The sequence below is a fragment of the Nicotiana tabacum genome, chromosome 4, assembly GCF_000715075.1.
Source record: "Nicotiana tabacum cultivar K326 chromosome 4, ASM71507v2, whole genome shotgun sequence".
Taxonomy (NCBI): domain Eukaryota; kingdom Viridiplantae; phylum Streptophyta; class Magnoliopsida; order Solanales; family Solanaceae; genus Nicotiana; species Nicotiana tabacum.
The window spans coordinates 63,277,235-63,304,182 of NC_134083.1; the positions used below are offsets into that span (position 1 = coordinate 63,277,235).

The 26,948-nt window shown below is 36.8% G+C and overlaps 2 protein-coding genes across 2 annotated transcripts; one reads left to right on the forward strand and one right to left on the reverse strand.

Moving 5' to 3' along the window:
• The first annotated feature begins 5,890 nt into the window (after positions 1-5,890).
• LOC142179950 (uncharacterized) lies at positions 5,891-6,244 on the forward strand. The gene has a single exon (XM_075250851.1). It carries the CDS (start codon positions 5,891-5,893, stop codon positions 6,242-6,244), a length of 354 nt encoding a protein of 117 aa, XP_075106952.1.
• An 11,742-nt stretch (positions 6,245-17,986) lies between these two features.
• LOC107804939 (uncharacterized) lies at positions 17,987-19,942 on the reverse strand. Its single transcript, XM_016628894.2, has 3 exons — positions 19,074-19,942; positions 18,874-18,987; positions 17,987-18,744 (listed from the first exon to the last, which is right to left on the reverse strand). The coding sequence occupies exons 1-3, from the start codon at positions 19,589-19,591 to the stop codon at positions 18,276-18,278; spliced, it is 1,101 nt and encodes a 366-aa protein (XP_016484380.1). The 5' UTR covers positions 19,592-19,942; the 3' UTR covers positions 17,987-18,275.
• Between the last annotated feature and the right edge of the window lie 7,006 nt (positions 19,943-26,948).

The window sequence follows — 26,948 nt, forward strand, 5'->3', positions numbered from 1 at the left end:
TATTAATATGAGAGCATCAATTCACATCCTTGAGCCTTCACATTCCAATCTTGTGCATCATCTTCAAAAGATCGTTGGTAGATATTTGAAAAACAAATCATATTAACTTGAATGAATATGTTGCACCTTGAAATCATCATTCTAGATAGATATGTAATGTCATCATATAATGTCGTGGAATGACTTTTTCAATATCTCCATTGAGGTAAAAATTATTGCTATCACATTATCATGCTTATAGTTATAGCAACTAGCAAGATACATATGTGCACAAATTGCATATAGAATATGGTACTTTAAAATACATACCCCCCAAATTGTGAAAAGCTCTCCGTACAAATAACGTTTATTTCCCTCAACGGTAACAAAATTTCCCCTCTCTAGGAAAGTGGTGCTCACGCACCGTCTAATGGGCACGTCGACGGGCACCCAATCGGCGTGTCACATGGTGCTCCCTGCCCCTACTACGATGGCGACCAACACTGAGAAAGAAATTCCCCAGAAAGTCGATTATGCAACTGCAGTAGCAGCTCTCGCAAAATCCAAAGGTAAAAGATTGGGGGATCCGAATGTCAAGGCAAGGATCACTACCTACAATGGAATGCCTGTTATCATCTTTAAATCTATTGATTACTATGGTGTGATGGATAGGGAATGCAAATTCACTGTCATCGGCAAGTTCTTAAGGAATCGCCTAAATATCGAGCGTATTAGGTCTGTTTTTGCAGAGAAAAATCTCACTTAAAGGAGAGGTCAGAATTGGGGCCTATGACTTTCGTATTGTCTTCATCGATTTTACTAACGGTAAGGATTGAAAAACTGTATGGTACAAACGATCTATTGAAATTGACGGAATGGTCATGTGGTTACAAAAATGGTCACCAGATTTTAGACCGGAGGAGGATTCCCCAATAGTACCAATTTGGGTACTGCTGTTGGGACTTCCATTTCATTGCCATACATAGTATTATGTAAAGCAGATTTTGAGCCCAGTTGGTGAACCTCTATCCATGAATTTAGCCACGAATTATGAAACTAGGCCAGATATATCCAAGGTCAGGGTGGAGGTGGATCTAACAAAGCCGCTTCTACAATCTGTGTGGGTTGGTCAGGAGGACGAATCCAATCCTCTAAAGGGAATCACTCAGAAATTGGAATATGAGGGAGTACCAAAATACTGTAAACATTGTTGGATTTTATGCCACTCAATTGTTCAATGCAGAATTCTAGAGAAGGAAAGGCAAAAGGAAAAGGAAGCCAAAAACAAGGAATTAGAAGAGAAGAATGCCAACAGTGAAAAAAACCAAGAAGATGTTGGGAATCAAAAAGAGTTTGAAGCTAGTAAAACTAATGGGAATCAGGATAAACAGGCGGGTCAACAAAAAAAGGGAATAGAGGAAGCTGGTACATCTAATAAGGGAATTAAACTTGGGCAGAACATCAAGGAAGCGAATAATAAGAATCAATGGCAAGTCCCCGACACCAAGAGAAACAGGCAAAAGAGAAAGGAAGAGGAGAGAGCCAAGGAGCATGATGACAAGAAGAAGAACTCTAATCAAGGAAAAAATAAGAAGATGAATTAATCAGTAAAGGGAGAATAATCAACAAAAAGAATAAGCAAAAGAAGAGGAAAAAAATGCCGCAAAAAAAAAGCATAATTCTATTCAAACCTGCTGCTGCACAAAGAAAGAGTAAGAAGAAGGATAAAATGAGCAAGCTAAGCAAAATACAAACCCTGCCAAATACAGTAGTTGAAGATATGCTTAAAGAGTTTACTAAGTCTAATTATGATGAACACGGAAAGGAAGATCAATGCAAGCAGAATGGTTCTACAGGGGCACTAGCCAATGCCAGAGTGACAGTGACAGAAGAGAATAGCTTGACCAACATTGCAAGGGAAGGTCATAGAAGGCATCCTAACAAGGCAATTCCCAAACTTACTTCACAAGACGTGGCGAAGAGCAACAATGGGGGTAATATCAGACGTGATCCTATAGAAAATGAAAAAAAAAGTTTAGCTCTGATCAAGCTCTCCTGGAGAGTACACAAGATGAAATGTAATGACATAAGAGAACAATGTGAAGAGGATATATGTGAGACAGGGAAGAGGGAACATATATGTCAACATTTTCAAACAAGTAGCATTGACATATAGCTTAAAAAAGCACCACCAATCCAAATGGTTGTGGACTTATGCTGCAACAATACTTCTAATTGCGACAGGCAGAGAACTTCAGAGGAAGGAGTAAACGTACAACATCTAGATGAACCATCTACAGAACCAAAAAAAGATAAGGAAAGAGGAAATTCAGGAAACTCAAGGAATATTCAAAATGACGATGACGCAGATAATGGAAATTGGTCATCTAATGGCAGAGGAAGAAGCAGACAAAGAGGAAGAGGAAAGAGAGTCATAGAAAAAATAAGGGCCTCAAACCTCTAGTTTTCCATGATTAGTGCAATATTCTGGAATATTAGAGGGGTAAGATTCAAAAAGACTATTCACATATTAAAAAATATTGATCAACATCAATAATAATAACTTTATTGCTATCTTCAAACCTTTCATTGATAGTGGAAAGATTGAGGGCTATAAAAACTTCTCGGGTTTTCAACACTGCCTGGCGAATGCCAATGGCCAAATCTGGTGCTTCTGGAATTGTCAGGCTGAGGTAGCTGCCAATGAAGAACAACAAGTCGCCTTGCACATTAAAGGCAAGGATATGAGTGATATACACGTCACTACAGTATATGCCAAGTGTACTTCCATAGAGAGAAAGGATCTTTGGGCTGAACTTGAAGACATTAGTAATGACATTGCTGGCCCATGGTGCATTGGATGAGATTTTAATGTGATCATGGACTCAGAAGAGAAATTTGGGGGGAGGAGGGGGGGTGGTCAGGCCTCATCGAGCTCATAGAAGCTTTGATTTGGAGTACATAGGTTATAGGTAATGCTATGTGGAGATTGAAATTCAAATTACAGGCCCTTAGTAAAAGGCTAGACCAATGGTCTAGAGAAAGCCTAGGAGACATCTATGACCAGTTCAACAATTGGGAAGCGAAAGTGTAACAACTTGAAGAACTTGACCTTCATATGAACACTGAAGACAGCAAAGAGGAATTAAACAAAGCTCATGCGGAGTATGTTAAATGGCTTGGAGTACAAGAAAGTATATTAAGGCAAAAATCACAAATAAAATGGTTTCAGGAAGGCGACTACAACACTAGCTATTTTCACGGTGTGCTTAGAGATAAAAGAAGAAGATTGTACCTGCATAGAATTAAAAATCACAGGAACATGTGGGTCAAAGGAAACGACAAAATTGCGAAGGCTGCTATAAAATATTTTGAAAGTCTGTTCAACATGGAGGATCCAGTCATGAACTATCAACTCCTTGAATGTATTCCTACTTGTGTTTCCACATAGGAGAATGAATCCCTTATTGCTATCCCATAAATGAGTGAAGTCAAAGATGTTGTGTTCAGTATAAATGCCAGTAGTGCAGCGGGTCCGGATGGCTTCAATGATATTTTCTTTCAAAGCTGCTGGGAGATAATCAAAGATGACATCATAACCTTTGTACATGAAGTTTTTAACAACAAAAATCTCACTAAGTTCTATTCTCACTCATGCTTGATTCTTATACCAAAAATGTAGTCACCAACTTGTTTCTCTGAACTTAGGCCCATAAGTCTGACTAACTTCACAACCAAGATAATTTCTAAGATTCTGGCAGGAAGACTAAATATTTTTCTCCCAAGGATTATATCAAACAATCAGAGTGATTTTGTGAAGGGCAGACTCATAACAGAGAACGTCATACTTGATCAAGAAATAATACAAGGTATTGGCAAGGAGAATAGAGGGGGTAATTTTATCATGAAGCTAGACATGGCCAAGGCTTACGACAGATTATCATGGTCGTTCTTAGCCTCAGTGCTGAGAAGGTTTAGTTTTGCAGAACAATGGATTGATATTATATGGAGATTGATATCAGATGTTTGATATTCTATAGTGATCAACAGAACCAGGAAGGGCTTTTTTACTTCTTCACAAGGCCTTAAACAAGGAGACCCTTTGTTTCTATCCTTGTTCATCATTGCGACATAAGTTCTATCTAGGTCTCTCAATAGGCTACACTCCAATCCTGATTTCACCCCTTTCTACATGAACCAAAGGGGCCTCAAAGTCAATCACCTTGCCTACGCGGATGATATAGTAATCTTAAATGGGGGTAATAATAAGTCTATAAGATTGATCATGAAGCAAATTAGCAAGTATGAGAAAGCTTCTGGGCAAAAAGTCAGCAAAAAAAAAAAACTTCTTTCTCACTGACCCTAAAGCAAGAGCCCACAGAATCAATAGAATGAGGGAAACTACCGGTTTCATGAACAAAAACTTCCCTTTCAATTATCTTGGATGCCCATTATATGTGGGTAGAAAGAAACTTTCCTACTTCGATACTATGGTCGATAAAATTACTAAGAAGTTGAATGGGTGGCAAGGCAGGCTTTTGACTTGTGGGGGACGTATGGTCCTCATAAAAAGTGTTCTTCAATCCCTCCCGATCTATACTCTATCTTCTATGAGCCCCCCAAAGGGCACCTTAAAATTGATTGGAAAATATTTTGCTAAATTCTTCTAGGGTTCTACAAGGGATAAGAGAAATTTCCATTGGAGGTCCTGGAGGAATCTTTACTTCCCTAAGGATGAGGGAGGAGTTGGTGTTAGGTCCATAGAAGACATCAGCAGCACTATCGCCATGAAAAGATGGTGAAGATTTAGAACTGTTGATTCCATATGGGCATCTTACCTTAGAGCTAAATATTGCATCAGATCACATCCCGTGGCTAAAAAATGGACATCGGGTAACTCGCATGCCCGGAAACATATGACCCAAATAAGGAGCAAAATGGAGAGTTGTATATCCTAGAAAGTTAACAAAGGCACTTGTAGCTTTTGGTGGGATAACTGATCGGGAAAGGGTGCTTTAGCAGACTTATTTCCCCATAGGAGAAAGAGCAAGACCACCACTATGAGGGAATTCATTACAGAGGAAGGCTGGGATATGACGAAGTTGACTAATACACTTGATGGCCACACAACTCTACAAATCAGAGACATTGCTCTAGGAGACACTAACAAGGAAGATTATTCCATTTGAGAGGCTGGTTCAAATGTCCACTACACTAACAAGAGTGCTTGGCTGATGATCAGGAACAAGAAGAGAAGAATGATACCTTAAACAAGATGTAGCTCAATTGCATACCTTTCAAAATCTCTTTCCTTGCTTGGAGATTTTACCTTGGTAAGCTTCCTTTTGATGAAATTATTGCTAAATTTGGTAATCACATTATTTCTAGATGCAGGTATTGTGAGAGTCCTAAAGAGGACACCATTCAACATGTCTTCATTTGAGGGGGACGCAGCCAAACATCTATGGAATAGCTTTGGAGCTCCTATGGGCATCAAACATGAAACCTGGCTAGTTAGAAAAGTTCTCAAAAATTGGTGGGACAAGAAGCCTAAGAACAATATTCACAAGTTCATTCTTCGAGCAACACCATTAGCTATTAGCTGGGAAATATGGAAAAATTAGACAGCATGTCGATATAGTGAGCAAAAGCTGGGAAAATGGAGCATCAAGTAATATGGACTAACCAAGAAGCTCTGAGTATGACCTTCCCTAAATGCAAAGTTACATGTCCACGGCCTATGTTTTGTGAAAAAGTAGAGCATTGGAACCCAACTCCAATAGTGCATCAAGTAACCTGGCAAAAACCCCCCATTGGGAGGATTAAAGTCAATACCGATGGAAGCTTTCTAAAAGATACGGGAAGAGCTGGAATATGAGGCACAGTAAGAAATGACCAAGGTGATCTGATAATGGCCTTCTCTTTTCCAGCCCAAAGCAACACCAACAATAGCACTGAAGCAATGGCTGCTAAAGTAGGACTCCAATGGTGTATACAGCAGGGGTATAATGACTTATATCTGGAGATTGACTCTCAGATAGTAGCTAATATGCTCATTGCTAGGAACACCGACAACCTTTATCTTAAAGGTCTGATTGAAGACATTACTACGCTCATGAACCATGTCGAAGTTAACATTGCGCACTGCTTCAAAGAAGCAAACCAAGTGGCTGATATGTTGGCAAAAAATACAGCAAAAAGCGGGAACAATGGCTTTTACTACACCTTCCAGCAGCTCCCAGGAAATGTAAAAGGACCTTTCTAGCTGGATAAATGGCAACTACCTAGTTTTAGAATTAAGTATGACAAAGCAAATTTTTGTGAGTTGATGTATATTCTTTTGTAGATATGAGAGGCAGGATATATATTTCATTGCCTTGCCTTTCATATCATCATCTCAGGAGGTAAGGACAATGTCCCCCTCTATTGTGCGTAATCTTTTTTTTCATGGGAATAGACATGGTAGGGGTCTCGTCAAACCCCCCAACACCTAAGGTAATGAGAACCTGATGATTGGCTTTAATAAAAAAAAATGATACTTTAGGACCAAGAATTGTATATGCTTTAAGCGATTTAAATCCTTCAGGGATTGTCATATAAGTTAAGTCATATAAGCCAAATAAATAGACTTTAGATGTATATCAAGTTTTTATGTCATGCTAGACATATAAGATAGATAAAAGTGATTGCACACACCATTGACTTTATACTTTCAAGTGTTTGAACTACAGGTTCAAAACTACATGTCTTTTATATGAAACTAATTCTACTTGAATTGTTTCTCCAGAGTTAAGATCCTCATATATATTTAGCATTAGACGATCAATTTATATTGGTTCCAACCTCCTTTTATTTTCTTCAAAAAGACATAACATAGAGATCTATTCATTTATATTTTCAGGTACCTGAACCTCTCTTGAGATTTTATGAAGTGTTATGTCATGTGATCTCCTAGATCACTTGCCTCCTCATTATGATCATTTTGATCACTTGCTCATCTTTTTTATCAAAATTTTTATTTGAAACCGATTTGTCTATATGCTTTAAGCGTAGCATAGGAGCATTTGTAGCGAGAATATTCTGGACTTATTCTTCTAGGACATATTTTAATAGGAGCATTTATAGCAAGAATATAGTTACTTTCTTTGGTTCAGCAAATACGTCCGGCATGCTTTGCAATATATTGCAGATGAATTATCTTTTTATAAACTTCAAGTTCATATTATCTTTGAGGATCTAGAGATACAAATGATAATTCATTCCAAGTAACTTTTTCTCAACTGTCTATCATGTCTCCCCCTCATGTTAGAAAAATTAACTTACTTCCTCAACTTTAGAAACCCACTTTTGTACATTATGGTGTTAATCAAAATATACACCGCATATCAATAATAATAAGATCGAATTATTTAGTTCCTGACCCTGAACCACTTGTGAGGGAAGAATGTAATATACTTTCGTATATAACATATATCAAACTGATATAGAAAACTTTATTCTCATAAGAAATAGTTTAGATATTAAGTGGAGGCACTCAATAAATTATTTTGCTAAACTAACTGTGATGTAAACCAACTTATCAAGATGAACTACCTTGAATAGAAAATCTGGAAATTATGCTCTAAATTAAATTTTTGAGCAAGTTACCTCACAAATACAAGGTTGCGGGTTAATAATAATCGCACATGTAACCATCTCATAGATGCATCTTATGTGATATACATGGCAGGTGAATGAGCCCATATTCACGTTTGATATTTCTAGCATTTATGGAACCAATCTTAGTTGGTCTATTAATTAATGAGAACAAGCAACATAAAAGAATTTGTAAAGAACTTTCTAGTTCTTTAATATTTACCCATGTGAATTCTCTTTTATTTTTGCACATCATACTTAAATTGATATGGTTAAACTAGTTATGCCAACTGGATAAATTATCAATATTGATAAACTTTAGGTTTACATCATGACGTGTGCAATTATCAATAAACTTCAAGTTTATTATGATATAGATTTTTATATCAATAAACTTCTACTTTATTGTTGCATACTTTTATTTGGGTAGTAGAAACTAAAGAATAAAGCAGGTAGCTTTTCACATACATATTATCTCGCTACAAGTTGTAGAAATAGAGGATATTAAATCTTTCCTTTATTTATAGGCTCAATATAACCAACCGCTTTCGCGAATACTTTAGAAACTTAATAAGTTTCTTTGAGATTTACCACATCATAATACCTTATTGATAATCAATTGTATTCCTCCAAAATAGTAATAATTGGCTCTTCTAGAGCTCACAATTAATTTTGTACTACTATATATTCATCAATATCCATATAGTGAATATCTCTCTTGAAGAAAAAGTTATACCATTATGGTCATGGTCAAAATTATATGTAAGATCTGTTTCTTGCATCACAGTTGTCCTTTAATAATCACGTTGCCAAACTATTTAGGCGTAAAATAGGTACGTGACCGGTGATCATTCATGCCATAATAGTGATATTATTTTCTTATTTCCTCTCAAACCTCCTTCTAGAAGTGAGTGTGGTATATTCACCACCACTAACACATTTTATTCTTTCAAGAATGAATATGTATTCATAAACACATGTTGTCACATTCAGACCATGAATATACCATAATCATCTATATGTGCTTTACGAAATCTGATATTAAATCGATGACAAATATTACTTTCATAGAGTGAAGGATTATTTTTAGAATCCTTATTATTCTCATTATCATAATGATGACGATTATAATTTCGTCTATTGCCACGTCCACATCCATTGATACCTTCAGGGTAATAGTTTTGTCTTCTTTCAGACTTATTACATATTGCTACCACATTCTCTTAAGGGAACACGAATGAAGCAAATTCAATAGGATGGGTTTCGACTTCTTGTGCTCATAATCATACATGAATTTGATCATGGCAAGACATAGAAATTTTACCACTTCGGGTGGTTATAATTTCTTACAAACTCCATTAGAGTTATAATTAAAATTTATTATCTTAGCTTGTATTTCAAATCAAATTATATAATGTCAAGAATTTAAAAGAAAAAAATAAGGTAAAATACTTACCTTAAATCCATAATTTATTCCTGAAGAAAGTTTATGGATCAATTGACAATCATTATGCTCAATATTATGTACAAGTTGAGCACCATGCACGTACCCCAAAACCTGATGACCAAAGCAAATGCCTAGTATAGGAATATCAATACATTCACGTAAAAGCCTCACACAAATTCCTATATCTTCCTTGCATGGGTAATTTAATTTCTCAAACATTAGGCAACTAATTAATAGTATATCTACAAATTAAAACAATCATCTCTACTCAATTGGTTAGAGTCTCTGCTGATAACATGTTATAAAGTAATAAAAGAAGAAGAAGAATATTGCAGAGAAAAGTAGAGAGACAAAATTCTTATTGATTTGGGATCAATTCAAAAAATTCTTCAATGTCATTTGAACATGTTGACCTAAAACAGTTTTTAAACCCCTTTGCCACTATATTTATATTTTTGAGAAATATATATTTTAGCCCTTCTTAAAAATAATAGCCGATAATACACACACACATACATATATAGTATACGTATTTCATATATTTTTGGCTAGCAAATACAATTAATTTTGGCTGAACGTTCAATTTTATATTTTACCTTATTTTTCCTCTATCAGGTAATTTCAACAATTTATATATAATTAAAAAAAACTTGTTTTCTCTAATTACACATTTACATTTTTCAACGAAATTGAATCCCCCTTACTCCAACTTAGTGTGCCCCTGTCTTAAGCCGGTCGAATTTTCAACGGGAAAATAGTTACAACATATAGGGTGTGTTTGGTGAAGGAAAATGTTTTTCCTGCAAAATATTTTCTTGGAAAATAAGAGATCTTTTAGGTAGCAAAAAATATTTTTTGAAAAATATATAATTTAGCAAATATTATGGAAGACGAAATGGTTAAGTGCCGAGGAGGTGTGTTTGTAATAACTCTATTATAAAGCTAACCACTTGACTAACTCTAGTCAACACAACCACACAGTTTATGGTTTACAAAGTGTCCTACGAGATGCTTCTAGTTAAGCTGAGTAGGAGTTACAAATGAATAACATAAACAAAGACACAATAATACTAAGGGCACACGATGTAATCAATGATGGGATCAAGTCCGTTGTTACGTTATTGTTTTGTTCTTCAATGCCATTGGGTGAATGAAGGCGGCTGCACACTTGAGAGTAAATGATATTTAGGTTTTACAAGTGTGTATAATCCCTTGCCTCATGTTGGTAATATATAAGTGAGGTCATCAAAGATGATGCAAGGGAGTGTCCGGTACACAACATGCTTCAACAGTGCTGTCGTACTGTTGCGTGTACAATGCAGCAACTTTAACAGCTGTAAGAGTTGACTTGTACTGTGACCGGAGGAACTGATATCTATCTATTCGCTCTACTGTTCCCTTAACTGATTTTATTAAAACTTGTGCCAGACATTTGACTTGTTGTTCTGAACACGGAGAAGCTAGTTATACGAGGTTCCCTATTTGGTTCTCATATAAAGTTTGTTAAATCATCAAAACGAAAGATACATAACTTATCAAATATTGATCTCCAAATGCATGTGAAGTTGTGCTCGAGTGTCATTTTTAAACATGTAAAAGATTACTCGAGTCAAAGGCGACGCTGAGATTTAAAATTTATGGATTTTCAGTTTTAGTACTTTTAAGTTACTGGGTTCTAAATTAAAAATTTATATATATTAAATAAAATTTTGAAGACAAATATAGAGTTGCACCGAAGTTACTGGGTTCGGCCGAACCCGCACCTTGGTCTCTAGCTCCGCCCCTGACTTCGAGTACCACGATGCATGTTGTGTACGTACTTGAATATTAATTAGTTTTGTTTCATTCTCATTAATTGTGACCAAGAAGAACTTGTAAGTACTTTCATTAGCAAAAACCTAAAGATAGATTGAAGTGATTAATAAAAACGCTAAGCTAAGTTAGAAACTATGTATCATCTTTTCATTAGGAAGTGACCTTGTGAATCAAGCTATTTATTTATGCAATAATGATGGTATTACGTATGAGTAATAGCTGGCGAATTAATAAAACGAAGAACAAGATCAATCAAGATCCTTTTGTAGTTAGAATGGTATAGATAAACCATACTTAATTAAATTGTATTGTGATTGTGAAGGAGCTAGTCTATAACAGTTGTAGGAAATTGATGAGTTAGCGAATTCGACTAAATGTGAAAAAAACTGCAAACTTCCAGAAAAATGACACGTATAATTATTTATTATCAGTAAACTATATATATACTGATAGTTGCTCGAGAGGCAATCCTGGAGTCAGTGGAGGTGGTGGATCATTAGGGGTCATACAGTAAGCTAGAGGACTGTACCTACTGGACAAAGGACAAGTTTCAAACTTCAGAATTAGAAAGTCCAAGAATATGTTTTGTACATTATGTTATGGATAAACTAACAATGAGCATAATGTTTAATTTTTGTCTTGGTTACTCAAATTGTAAAGAGAGGAGTCCTCTCTATTCATATATGAAAATGACATTGTCTATCGGTTATCACAATTTAGAGCAATTGCACTCATACTTTTCAGAATTGAAAATGTTCAATTCATCTCTTGTTTTTATGAATGTTAGGTTTTATGTCCCCTCCCGCATGTATTCTCATTTTGGATTTTAATATACAAGGTAGGGGTTCAAGCCAAACCTCATGCCACATCAAGGCGGATTTAAATTGAATAAATAAATAAATAAATTAACAAAGTAAAGTAAAGGCCTAATTAGACTTGACAAAATGCAATATTCCATGATTTTGATATATCTAATAGTCTTTGGGCAAAATGAAGATACACTTCAACATGAGTTTGCCCATCTGAATATTGAGGAAAGTTCAATATACAAGTATTTTACATACTGATATCCCGCCACATTGAAGGTGAATTCAATTTCATAAAATAAAGACAAAGAATTAGATACTGATTTTAAGAAATTGTTAAGCTTTAATATTTCAAACTGGAGTATTCTGTATTATCATGTGGTTAGCCTCTAGTACATACACTTCCTTAAGTTTTAAATCCATTTTCAAGAAAGGTTTTTTAAAAAAACATTAGAGACAGAATAGTGCAAACAGTGAAATTTAGCTTAGGGTTGATGAATATTCAACCAAAATCCTAATTAACGAATGAGCGAAGCAATTGAACCCTAATATAAATTAATTTGGAAAGTCTTCACAATAAATATGGAATATGAATATTTTCAACCTAGATCAGCACGATTTATTGAATTCTAGGGATTACATATGAAATTAAAGGTTATATTTCTTTATTTCTTTGTGTTCTTTTCTAGGATACGCTCTCTAATATTTGGTTTTAGGAGACTGATCGTGCACTCAACAGGCTAAAGAGTTGGCTTAGTACAAAATATAGATGGAATTGCTCAATTCTTTGGAGCAAAGTTGGAAATTATATTGGGATAGAATTTGACACGCAACTTGAAGGAATGAGTTGAGACAAAAAGTTCAGAATGATAAAAAGAAAGTAGAAAGACCAAATATACCCTTGTACTGTCAGAAAATATTTAAATTTATCCTTTTATTATATTTTGAGTCCAAATATATCCTTGTCGTTATACTATTGGTTCAAATATACCCCTTTTATGTTAAGTTTGTACAGAGTGAGCATCAAATCCTACGTGGCACTGACATTTGATGAGGTGGATGCCACACGGCTTGCCACCTCATCGCCCCTAACCCATTTTACACCTCCCTTCTATTTTTTTTCACCACTAATTTCTTTTCCCCTCCGCTACTATTGCTACCATAAAAAATATTGTATTTCAAATTTTAGTCTTTTATATATGGATTAGGGGCGTTGAGGTGACATGTCATATGACATCCACCTCATCAAATGCTAGTACCATATAGGATTGGATGTCCACGAGGAGTATATTTGAACCAATAATATTACGGCAGAGTATATTTGGACCCAAAGTATAACGAAAATTATTTTTTCTCAAAGTACAAGGGTATATTTGGCCCTTTGCCGTAAAAAGAAAATTTTTATGAAGATAGGCTTACGAAAATTTGGTTATGGTATCATGTGAAAGATATTTGAATATTTAACTAATAAAAATCTTATACAACCAGTGAAATAGCACACATTACTATCATAAACCTTTTCCAAAACGGTTACGAACAATTAAGATTTAAGATAGAATTAAATGTCAGAATTAGTGTATAAACAATTGATGCTCCCTATGACAAGAGGTGGTCATAATTTTATTGATCATCTTGTACATGCTAGTTAGCTGTGTTCATGTTTAGTTAGTTGATATACTTATGTTTATCGAATATATGTCGTGGTTTGGTTTACTTGGGGCATGTATTGAACAGGGTTATTAATGTTTTCCATGTGAATTGGTGATTAAGGATGCAGCAAAATGAGAAGCAGTACTTTAAAACACAGAAAATGGATCGGATAAGGTAGAAAATGTGACAAATGTGAGAGGAACAGCTAGTAGATGCACATAGCAATAATCTTATTTGGTATTTAAACTTCAGAATCTAATCAATGCATTTTCGGAAAGACAAAGAGAGAAAAGAGGATAGATGCTAGATAGATTTGCGAAGTGGAAAAAACATTAGAGGTATAGAATCCTAGCTAGTCATACCAAAATAACGTCATGACCTGTTGCTTTGCCCCCAAAGTTACAAGCATTATTTTTTCAACTATGACTTTCCAGGTGCTTTACCCTTCTGTCACTAGTAATACTAGTTACAACACAATGCTGACAAAGGAATGACTGAGCAAGCTACAGATGCCAATAGAGAGTAACCAATGCTGTCTATGTGATGATGCTAGGGAATGAACTCTGATTCATCTACTGGCCGATCAATATAGCATGTATGAGTAGTGAAGAAGTATAGAGCACTTTAGTTGGTTGTTGACCAAGGAAAAGTATGGAAGAAAGATGCACAAACTAAAAAGGCTAAAGAAAAGGACACTCCACTATTCTGAAAAAGACCGCTATGCACCTTGACGTTTGATTTTTCGTTCTTTCTGCTGCAACTGCTGTTTAGCTATATTCGTTTCCTTTTCTTAGTCCCCATCAGGAAATTGAATATAGATGGATAACAGGTTTAGAAGGGAAAATGGAAAATTAGGAGTGGCAAACGGAGGGGTCGGGCCGGATATGGTTTGGGTCGAAAACGAGTAATAAAAAAACTGATAAATTATCCGACCCGACCCATATTTAATACGGATAAAAACGGGTTAAAACCGGCGGATAATATGGGTAATTATATTATCCATGACTTCTTGAATATGATCACTTTTGGGAAAATTTATATTCTCTCAAATTTGAGGAACCCCAATTAAACGTTTTACAAATATAGCTAACAAGCAGGATAATCTTTGGGTGAAATGGGTCAACCACTTATACATAAAAAGCCAACCATGGTGGCAATACTCCCCACCGACTGATAGTTGCTGGTACTGGAAGAAAATTTGTTCTGTCAACGACAAATTTGATGATGGTTTTGTTAATAATGGATGGCTAACACAAGGGGGCAAATACTCTGTGAGAAGTGGATACCAATGGTGCAAAGGAGAAGCAGAGGAATAACCATGGTATCGAGGAGTATGGAGTCGGATGAATGTGCCTAAACATAGCTTCACTAGCTGGCTTGCCATGCATAGGAAGCTACTTACGAAGGAAAGACTGCTAAGATTGAAAATAAGCCCAGACAATTGGTGTGTGATATGCGGAAGTCAAGCAGAAATAGTGGAACACTTATTCTTTGAATCCAAACTCTTAGAGAAATGCCTACAAATGATGCTGGAGTGGATGCAAAAAGGGACAATAAAACACGATCTAAAGGGGATATGAAAACGATCAATAAGAGGTATCAATAGGAAGAAATGTAGGGAGTTCATTACAGCAGTGATTACAGCGCTAATATACAAGATATGGTGGACAAGAAATGAAGCATTATGGAATCAAAGAGTGCCTACACCGAGAAGCATATGTGCATAGATACAACATGAATGTAAGGCTAAAGTAGTGCATTTACTAAAGAAGAAATGTAGTAGGAGGGAAAGGAAATGGATAGATCAATTGTATAGGAAACAATGATAGAAGAACTAAAGGAAATAGACATAGAAAGATAGAAAGAGAGGTGGAGAAGTCAGGGGCACTGGTATGCCGAGGCAAGACATTGTAAAGTTATTTTTTTAATTGAAAATAAAAGCTTTCTATTTTACCAAAAAAAAATATAAAAGTTAAACTTATTGGTTACCTATTTTCTAAATGAATAATATGGTCCTTATTTATATTTGATCCGTTTTTAAAAAGCTCATTATCCAACCTATTTTTTAGTGGATAATATGAGTGATTAAATATTTTCTTTTAACCATTTTGTCATCGGAAAACTGGTCCGGCAGAAGCATACAGAAAAAGGGGGTCAGCTAATGCCTGTGGTGGATCAAAGGAAGACATTAGATTCAATTCACGAAGGAAGTGGTAACTGCAATATGGGGGCACTAATATACCACCCATGGAAAGCAAGGAATTTGAAGCAATTTAAGGGAGAAACTGTAAATAAAGAGTTAGTCGTAGCACAGATTCAACAGGAAATTAATAAAGGGAAGGATAGATCACTTGAAATGTTCAAAGAAAGCTCGTAAGAGTACTTTTCTGATTCAGAAATTTTGTAACTAGTATGATCTGTTGGAGGCTTGAAAAATGCTAACACCCTTCGTAGAAGGCGGTTACATGCATGTTCTAAGTGCTCTTTAGGTATATTATTTTTGGTTGTCAATGGTAATACATTCACAGTTTATTACCCTTCTACTTTTCGTCTTAGAGCTTGGAATTCTACTTGTTTCCATATTATGATGATGTGACACTAGAAATGAACTATCCAATCTGGATAACAGCGAAAGAGAAATGTTAACTTAGACAACACTGGAGTTACGTTTTAGAACCTCAAATAGATAATGCTGAGATGGAGATGCATTCCCAAATCTCTTATATTGGCCAAATAATTAAACACACTGTCGATGTCGAGATTGAACCTCTCTGTCCAAGCAATAATAATAGGTCGTTGATGCGAGCTTAGCTTCTTGTGGAATTGTTTCGGTGAGAAAGAAGGTGGTGGTTAAAGGCTGTCAAGTCATTCTCCAAAGTTACAAACAATCCTTTTTTTTTTTAATTAAAGCATGAAGGAGGAGACATAAAACCTAACCTCCTCAGAATATGAATAAGAGTTGGATATGCCCAACTCTTTACAGTAAGCTTGCAAAAAATCGATGCTATAAAATGTAAAACAAGGTGGAGAGTATACAATAATTAAACAGCAAAAAAGCTCTCTCCATAAAGCATGTTAATGCAACACCTAGGACAAAAATCAAAAACATAGTTAACTTAGTAATGTAAGTTAACCTCTCCGCGACCCTATTAGCAATGTAAGTTACATACAATCTTACTAACTGATCCGGGCATCACTAAATGAACTTTCTGATGGTATCAATTTAGTGAGAAATTTTTTAGGAAACTTAAACCTAGCTAGCTAATAAAAACCTCCCCCATTAATCGCCAAGCTTTATTGTGTATGTTTCATCCTTCTATATTGGCGTTAACATGACAAAACCAAACTCCTCCTCATTAATTAGGAAATCTCTTCACTGCAAAAGCTTTAGGAAAATGAAGTTTAAATATTGGAATAATATATAGAGGGCATTTATGAACTTAATTATAAGTTGAATGTTCGCACTTAATTTGAACATAAATTAAAATCTTCGTATTCCTTATCTAACTGTTAATTATAATTAAATACGTAAATATGGCATTGGATTAACTAGGGATGTGTGGGAAAACCAAATCTGCAGTAGTTATGTAGACTCTCTGTGTTATAGACTAAACATTGTCGTAATGAAATTTTATGCTGAAATTATTTTTCCTCATGCGTCCTAAAAAATGACCCCTAGAACAAGTACTAAAATCCTAGCAACATCAAAGACACAAGGAGATCCATCGAATCTAATAAACTTAGAATTTGAGAAGTGAATATCTCAAAGGTAGATGAAAGCGTATAAGCATAAAACTATTCTCTGGTGGCAGACGAAAAGTAAGAAGAAGAAAAAAATGATAATTGGAGATATTTATAAAACATCTAACTATATCTTATATATTTATATTGTAAAATTTGCTTATATTATCAATATAATTTAATACAAGGTTATAGCAGCCTATTACTCTCTTTCTCAAGTTCATAATTCATAGGAACGTATAGTTGATTCTTATAAAGTTTACCTTCTATATAGTATATTTATAAACAGTTAAAAGAATTTTTATACTTAAAAACCAAACACTGTTTATAATATATATAGAAGATGAACGCATTTAGCCATTACAAAACCTCAGATTGCTTGAAAGTTAAAATAATGGTTTCATTCATGAGATCTATATGAATTTCGTCCCCCTTCACTACTATTAATTTGTTTAGTACACAGTAGTATACAATCCTGCCAAAACGTAATCAAGAAAGTTCTTGAGGTCAATGACATCGTTACCACCTACCACAGACGTTATAATTTTCAAAAGAAAAGGAGTAGAAAACAAAAACAAAAGAAAGCCAAAATCTATAGCATAAATTACGTTGCAAAGCTTGAGGAATTAAATAAATCATTAAAAATTATGTAAGCTTCTTAAATCAAAAAAAATAAAATAAAAATAAAGGAAAAGAAGGATTTGTGTGTATGTTTCAAATCAATAAATGCATTCACATGTATCTTTCACATAAATTTTATCACTTAATTATAATTAATTAATTTACAATTTTTTTTTATCTCAATATAATACTTAACCACGATAAAGATAATTTAGTTTGATATATATATATATATATGAAGTGCGAGATTTTTTTCTTAAAGATACAACTGGTATTTCAAGATAATAGAACAACAACTTACAGCTGGGACCAGATTAGACTTGTCATTGGAGAACAACAGAATAACGAAACTGAAAATGGTCCATATCTAGCTAGACTAGAAACCATAGTCTACGATGTACATAGTTAAACTGCAAACTACAAACCCGAAATTCCTGCGCGCACTAAATTTAAAATAGAAGCCTATAACAACATGATTATAAAAGAAAAAGGTGATAGATAGAGTTGGTGGAGGGGGAAAAGATAATATGCATATGCTTAATTCCCTCTGTCCCTTTCATGCCATTAGGTGGACAAAACATTTAAAAAAAGGACGATTTAGAGAATTCGTCTGCGGTAGTAATTCCTTTGAGTTCTTCAAAGCTTTTGATAATATCTTCAGTCATGAAATTGTTAGGAATCAGAATAACTTTCTCCTCCTCTTCATTGCCTGCTTTCTTCTCCTCTACCACCATTTCGTTCTTGTTTGGGGTTGCGCTCTCGATTTCGAACACAGGTGGCGTATTTGGGCTAATTGGACTGGAACCGGAGCCATTAGATGAAGATGAATTGAAGCTTAAGGATCGCCTAGGAACAATGTTTATGCCTTTTGGAAGCTTCTTGGATTTGGGTTTGGAATTGGTGCTGTCGGAGAGAGAGCAGCGGTTAGCCGGGGGAGGATGATTGTGTTCACCTGAATAGGCGACGATAAAAAGGTTTGGATCCCTTAGGCTTTTCTCAATGTGTTTCCTCGCGTCGCAGTCTTTTGAAGTGCTACACCTATAGTAGTTCCTGTCATGTCATATACACAAGAGAATAATAAGCATATCATTAATTAATAATGCAACTTTTTTTTTTATTATCACGGAAATTCAGAATTCATGAATGGGACTTTTTAGTGTAACTGCTGAAAAACAAAACCTCGGAAATGGAGACCCTTTGATTGGCTTCTGACCATATTTACGCCATGCCCATGTAAAATCAATGAGTTCCTCTTGTCTCACTTCATGGACTGTCTTTTCTGGCTGATTTTTCCTGTGACGACAATAAAAATTTCATTTTTTTTTCCAATAGGAAAGAAAAAAGACACATAAAAAGAGAGTTAACCATGATATATATACCTTCTTCGAATTTGGATGATAGGATTTCTAATGGGGACAGTGATAGTAGGACGAACTTTAGCCCGCTTCAGAACTGGACGTAGATTCTGCTGCTGCGGAATCACTTGCTGCGGTGCTGCTTCTGCTGCTACTGCTGCCGCCGCCGCTGGTGGTGGTGGTGGAGGAATTGGTTGGGTCTGCTGAGCTGGTAATTGAATGGGCTGTAACAGCGGCTGTTGGTCATTTTGGACATTCTTGACCTCATCAGCAATAGGAGGAATAACACTGATAAAAGAAGGTTGAGGCGCATCAGGTTTTTGGTCATCCCTAGAGAATATATCAGCTAACCCTTCGAAAGTCATGATGTCGTCATCACGGTCATCATCTAAAAGACTATGGAAAAAATTCCAATCATCGTCTTTTTCAAAAGTCAGAGACTCTAAGCCTAAACTGGGAACTTCTACCTTGTTGGTGTCATGACTAGGTCTAATGTTGCAGCTTCTTACAACCGCACCTAGATCCCAATTGTTGTCACCCATTTTCAGCTCTATATAAAATATATAGCTGGCTACAGAGAAAATGGGGCAAAATGGATGATAGGTAGGGGCAAGAAATCTAAAGTTAAAAGCGAGGAAATGTTAAAAAACCTAAATTTTAGCTATGTCTCTATCATGGTTTTCATGTGTGTGTGTGTGTTGTGTATGTTACAGAAGAGAGTGGGGAAGAAGGGGCCCAAAAGACAGCGCTGACTTTTGGAGAATATAAGCTTATATAAAAATGGAGAAAAGAACTAAGTAAAAAAGGGCATTTGAGTGAGTGGGTAGGGAATTAGGACCAAACAGGGATGGATGAAGAAACTGACCAGGATTTGTTTATTATATATCGGGGAACTCAAGGGGGGTTACCTACCCACCCCACACGTCCACTTCTACTTAGCATTTAAAGCACAGCAATTGTTTTTTCTCTTTTTTACTTCTGGGGTGAGTGTGTGTGTGTGTGTTGGGGGGGGGGGGGGGAGTGGCATTGGCATCTATCTAGGAAGAGAAAAAATATAATCTCAAAAAAGGTCCCCCAAGAAAAAAAAGTTGCAATTTCAATATATATCAATTTCCATTAACTTGCAAGAATGTCAAAAGCGTGACCAAAATAGAGACATCAACATTTTTTGTGGCATACAATGTAGGCAAATATGTTTGGTGCACCATAGGCATTAGCACAAAATTAAAATGTCACGAACTCTCATTTAGCAGCAGCAGCATATGTCTGCTTCCGAATTTTAGATGTTCCAGTGTTTAAAAAGGGGAAACACTACACGCGCTTCCCCGCTTTTATGAAACACTCGAAAGCTTATTGGAAGTGTTAGATAGACTAATTGCGTGAAAACAGAAGAAAGAAAATGAATATCAAAAGATAAAAGTCTTAGCTAGACTCATCTCATAGAAGATTGGTTTATATATACTGAAGAACGAAGTTTTTGAATGAAGTTTTAGGAAGAAGGTTACACTTGCTCTTTACGTTGAAAAAAATACTAGGTTCGGAAAAATTGCACGTCTCTCTTTCATGAACAAACTCGTCTTTAAAGAAAAAATAAGCGGAAGGTTAATGATTTACCTTCCTTTATTAGACAACAAAGATTTTTTAAGCTACATTTGCTCAAAATTGCCACAAATAAATATTAAAGCGTGTAATATATTACTCGGTTAGTATTTAAAATAAAGTATAAAGTCATAAATACATTTTATTCATTCTTGTAAACGATTGAAGACCTGCCGTAAAACAAAAACAAAATATTTGAGTTTCTTTTATTTCTTTTATGTTAGAATACTCAAATATTTTCCTTACAAGTTATGTTTCCTCGGCTATTTTCTTAGTAGCTTAAACTCGTTACATCATTTTCTTGAATTAATCAAACAAGGGTCTTGTATTTGTACAAATCAAAATTATATACTAATAGGAGAAGGCAAGCAAACAAACTCCTCACTGCGCGTGGGTTATGACTTATGACTATAAGGATATAGAATAGTGAATAAAGATAACTAGTCTTGAGGAATAAGTAACAATGTAAGGCCCACTCTCAGATTGGAGTGTGTTGTTCTTACATCACCATTCACCTCATTACGTTTCAGCCGTTGCCTATATATTTGGTGAACTTTTCTACTTAAACGTAACCTCAGGGTACTAATTTTTACCTTTTCGTTTCTCTGAGGGCATTCTTGTAAAATAGTCAGGATTTGCGCGCAGTTGAGGACTTAGTCAAATGAAGAAGAGAACCTCGAAAATTGAAACTCAAAACAAGCCCTGCCAAAAATTGCTAATACACGTTGCGAGAAAAGTCTGAAGCAATTTGAAAAAATAAAGAAAATGACAAACAAAAGCGTTGAGGTGAGGATTAGTGAAAATTAAATCGGTGCTTATCTAATGAGTAATGGACATGACCTCAAAATTTAATGGTCTTTGCTATCTTTGCTTTCAGATTCTGATTTACCTCTCGCTCTTATCTTTCATAATCTCTTGTTTAAATGCTTTACTGGCAATGACGTGTCATTTGGTGTTACTCAAGTTCGTTTTCTCTTCCTCTATTATCACCATTTTTAACTTTGATGGTATCTGTTACAGTAGTATTCTTTTGGAGGAATTGATTATTTTCAAATTAGTTAGTAACTCATTTTTATGAACAATATGTTTGTTAATTGTGCAAAGTCCTAACGAACACGTTGGCTTTTGGATACCACCAAGTAAATAAATTTCATAAGCAATTTTTAAAGTATGATAAACTGACTGAAAGAGTCGATTAAGTAACTCACTAATTTATTATCTGTTTTGTTGATCGATATTCACATTAATTGGTAAGAGCCAATCTTGCAAAGCAGTCATTTTGTCGAATTATATATATATATATATATGGATATGGATTTAGAAGAAGGAAGAAGCCGAATAGGCTGAGATCGATGTTCTTCCACTAGCACTTATTTGTGACTTTGTGTGTGTGTGTGTGTGTGTGTGTGGAGGGGGGGGGGGGGGAAGGGGGGATATAACGACCCGACTGAACATAGAGAACGACTATGTACATTTGAGGAATAGTCACTCATAAGGTTCTAGTGTATATAGAAGATAGATTGTCATTCGTAGTGTATACGGGTAAAAAATCGAGCTCATGATACACTCCGAACACAATTAGGATAAAACGGGCTCAAAGATGATCGCGAAGGATCAAGATCGAAGTAAAGGTCTCATCGAGTCAGAATCCTGGGACACGTTGTCTGCCTTCAAATATATCGGGGTCATAACTCGAGATCGATCCAAATCCTGAAAGTCTTCGGGTAATCGAACACGACCAACGGAAGGTCGTAATATCCGCGACCGGTTGAATATCACGGCGTGGATCTCGGCACGTATCAATGAAGAACCGACAATAAGTGAAACAGAAGATTTTTTTACCTTTTATAGAGTTATACTTAGAGTAGGATTCCCTTACTATATAAAATGGGTCTAATAATTTATTAGACACATTGTAACATGCATTCCAAAGCAATATACTACTATTTTCACTGTTATTATAAGCTTTTTCTCTCGTTCATCAGAGTTGTCCACTGTGAGCCCGGATCGAGGGTGAATGCTTCACTAAGGCCGGAATCATCCTCCTCGCGTGGTTTGAATTTACTGTATCTTTACTTGTCCATTCTAACTGAATATATTATTTTGTATCAAATTAATCCGCATATCCTTAAAACCACTTACAAATTTAATTGTTATCCGATTTTGAGGGTAAACAGTTTGGTGCCCACCGTGGGACTAAGGATAATAGTGGTAATTTGATAGAAATTTCCACAACACACCCTATTTCACACTTGTTCTTTGAAGTGCCTTTGATTTAAGGTCTAAGTTTAAAATGTTGAACTCCCAATCTGCCCCTCTAAACACAGATGCTGAGTCCGACCACCATGGCGAGAACAACAACATGGTGCCCGGTAACGAGGTGCCCCCTGCCAATCCCAATGAAATTCCAGTCGCGGACCCGATCGACACCAACTCACATGTGGCCATTAACTTGAATTTGCTAATCGATCCTGAGAATATCGTCTGAGTGGGAGTCCGATCGGTAGCCCAAAATACTCGTGACGGCGAAAGGGATGGGATCAATTTACGGGTGATTTTTGAAATATTGCAGGCTATGCATGCCTGAAATTCCCCTGAAATTCCTAAGTACAATGGAATGACTTATCCAAATGAACATGTGACCTCGTACACGTGCACCATCAAGGGGAACGACTTGGAAGATGATGAGATAAAATCTGTCCCGTTGAAAAAGTTCGGAGATACCTTGTCAAAAGGAGCTATGATATGGTATCACAACTTACCCCCAATTCTATTGGCTCATTTGCTATGCTTGCAGATGCTTTTATAAAAGCGCACACCGGAGCCATCAAGGTCGAGATCAGGAAGTCAGACCTTTTCAAGGTAAAGCAAAGAGATAGCGAGATGCTCAGGAAATTCGTGTCAAGGTTTCAAATGGAACGGATGGACCTGCCGCCTGTGGCAAACGATTGGGTCGTTCAAGCCTTCACCCAAGGACTCAATACTCTAAGCTCATTGGCTTCGCAGCAGTTGAAGCAAAATTTGGTAGAATATCTGGTTGTAACTTGGGTCGATGTGCACAACCGATACCAATAAAAAATTAGGGTCGAAGACGATCAGCTTGGGGTCCCTTTTTGGGTCTGTTTATCCCGTCTGAGCTAGTAACAGATCTAAAAGAGACATTGATTATGAACCAAGGTCAAGTAGAGATCGGTATCAACTGTACAATGGTGATCGTAGGGGTAACAAGTCTGGACGGAACCCTATGAGAAGTGAAAGGAGAAGCGACAGAGGTCAAAATAACCAGGGACTCATGAGAAAAAACGGTTTTGACAGGCCCATCGGGCCTAAGGAAGTGCCGAGGTTATCGGAGTACAACTTCAATGTCGATGCTGCTGCTATCATGTCTGCCATCAGACACATCAAAGACACCAAGTGGCCTCGACCTATACAATCCGATCTAGCCCAAAGGGATCCCAGCTTAATATGTAAATATCATGGCACTCACGACCACATAGCAGAGGATTGCCGACAATTGAGAGAGGAAGTAGCCCAGTTATTCAACAACGGACATCTCCGAGAGTTCCTGAGCAATCGGAGCCAAAAACCATTTCAGCAATAGAGATTCTAGTAAGCAGATCAAATAGGATGAGGCTCAGCACGTCATTAACATGACCATCGGTGGGGTCGACGTTTCCCAGGGGGCAATGTTAAAGCTCACCAAAGTATTCATCACGCGGGAAAAACGGACTCGAGATTACATACCAGAAGGAACCTTGTTTTCAACGACGAGGATGCTGAAGGCATCGTCAGCCCCATAACAATGCACTGGTAATATCTGTACTCATAAATAAATCTCTAGTTAAGTGTGTGTTAATTGATCTAGGTAGCTCGGCTAATATCATTAGATCGAGGGTCGTGGAACAATCTACAAGACCAAATTGTGCCTGCAGTCAGAGTTCTGAGCGGATTCAACATGGAATGTGAGACCATAAAGGGGAAATAACATTACAGATGAGCACCACCGGAACCATCCAGGAAATAAAGTTCTACGTGATCGAAGGAGACATGAGGTACAATGCTTTGCTCGGGAGACCGTGGATTCATAACATGAGGGCAGTACCCTCGACGCTACACCAGGTACTGAAATTCCCGACGCCAAGAAGGATTAAAACAGTTTGTGGAGAACAACTGGCCACAAAGGAGATGTTCACGGTCGACGAGGTGATCCGGGTATCAGTACTTTTGACATTGAAGGGTCTAAGTCTGGTGGCCAAAGAGGAAACCAAATACTCCCTCCGTTTCAATTTATGTGAACCTATTTCCTTTTTAGTCCGTGCCAAAAAGAATGACATCTTTCCTTATTTGGAAACAATTTACTTTTATGCAAAGATTTATAGCAACAAAAAATATATGTACCTCATTTTACACCACAAGTTCAAAAGTCTTCTATCTTTTCTTAAACTCCGTACCCAGTCAAATGGGTTCACATAAATTAAAACTGAGGGAGTAGCAATTACCGACACCAGCCTCGATCGAACCGGAGAATCAAGGTACGAGTGAGGACAACAACTGCGGAGTTCCCAAGTCTTTCATAGTCCCCGATGATTCCGACGCCACCAAATAAACGGTCGAAGAACTGGAACACGTCATATTGATCAAGCACCTGCCCGATTGTAAGGTATACCTGGGCACGAGATTAAGTCCCGAGCTCATGGAAAAACTCATTCAATTCCTTATAGCTAACATAGATTGTTTCGCTTGGTCCCACCTCGATATGAAAGGGATTCCACCGGAGATAACTAATCACAAGCTGAGCCTAGATCCGAAGTTCCATCCGGTCAAGCAGAAAAGGAGGCCTCAGTCCGAAGTCAAGCATGCATTCATCAAGGACAAGGTATCTAAACTCCTTAAAATAGGGTCCATTCGGGAGGTTAAGTACCCAGATTGGTTAGCAAACGTAGTAGTAGTCCCTAAAAAGGGGAATAAATTAAGAATGTGTGTAGACTATAAAGACTTAAACAAGCATGCCCCAAGAACTCTTTCCCTCTGCAAAACATCGATCGCATGATCGATGCAACAGTCGGCCACGAGATCCTCAGTTTTCTCGATGCCTATTCCGGCTACAACCAAATTCGTATGCACCCGGACGACCAGGAAAAAATGTCCTTAATCACTAAATACGGTACCTAATGCTATAACGTAATGTCGTTCAGACTAAAAAATACCGGTGCCACTTACCAACGCCTAGTAAATTGGATGTTCGAAGAGCAAATAAAAAAATCAGTGGAGGTTTAAATTGATGATATGTTGGTTAAGTCCCTGTGACGAGAGGACCGTTTGAAACATTTGTAGGAAACCTTCAATATATTGAAGAAATATAACATGAAGCTGAACCCGGAGAAATGCGCATTCGGAGTCGGGTCTGGGAAATTCCTCGGATTCATGGTGTCCAACCGGGGAATCGAGATTAATCCTGATAAAATCAAGGCCATCGAGGACATCTCCATTGTGGATAATGTCAAGGCCGTTCACAGGTTGACCGGGCGCATTGTCTATTTAGGTCGATTTATTTTGAGGTCCTCCGACAAGAGCCACCGATTCTTCTTACTCTTGAAGAAGAAGAATAGCTTCTCTTGGACCCCGCAGTGCCAACAAGCCTTGGAGAGACTCAAGCGGTACCTCTCGAGCCCACATTTGCTTCATACTCCGAAGGCAGACGAATAGTTGTACATGTACTTAGAGGTATCTAAAGTAGCAGTAAGTGGAGTCCTGGTCTGGGAAGATGAAGGTACGTAATTTCCTATCTATTATGTTGGCATAACTCTAGGCGAGGCCAAAACTAGGTATCCTCACCTAGAAAAATTGGCGCTCGCTTTGCTAAGTGCCTCTAGGAAGCTAAAACAGTATTTTTAATGCCATCCCATATGTGTTATGACTACTTATCCATTGAGAAACATAATGCATAAACCCAAGCTCTCGGGATGATTGGCCAAATGGGCAGTGGAGATTAGAGGGTAAGATATTGAATATCGACCCCGAACCGCCATCAAATCTCAAATTTTCTCGGACTTCGTGGCCGACTTCAAAACAGCGAGGCTGATGCTCATGCTAACTTAGGATCGTTAGTCGACGACGATGAATTCAACTCAGGGACGATCGTACAACTCATTAAGTCGGTAGTGGAGGAAGTCCATGCCGAGATAAACTCCACAAGCTTAACCTGGGACTGGAGAAACAAATACATAGATTACCTGAAGACTAGAAAACTTCCCTCGGATCCTAAAGAATCGAGAGCTCTGCGTGCGAAGGCGACTGGTT

Excerpts from the sequence above, each read along its gene's own strand:
- LOC142179950 (XM_075250851.1), top strand. The coding sequence starts at position 5,891 with ATGGCCTTCTCTTTTCCAGCCCAAAGCAACACCAACAATAGCACTGAA.
- LOC107804939 (XM_016628894.2), bottom strand. The coding sequence starts at position 19,591 with ATGGGTGACAACAATTGGGATCTAGGTGCGGTTGTAAGAAGCTGCAAC. Across the intron at positions 18,988-19,073 it reads ATCATCCAAATTCGAAGAAG|GAAAAATCAGCCAGAAAAGA; the intron begins GTATATATATCA and ends TTGTCGTCACAG. Across the intron at positions 18,745-18,873 it reads AAAGGGTCTCCATTTCCGAG|GAACTACTATAGGTGTAGCA; the intron begins GTTTTGTTTTTC and ends ATGACATGACAG.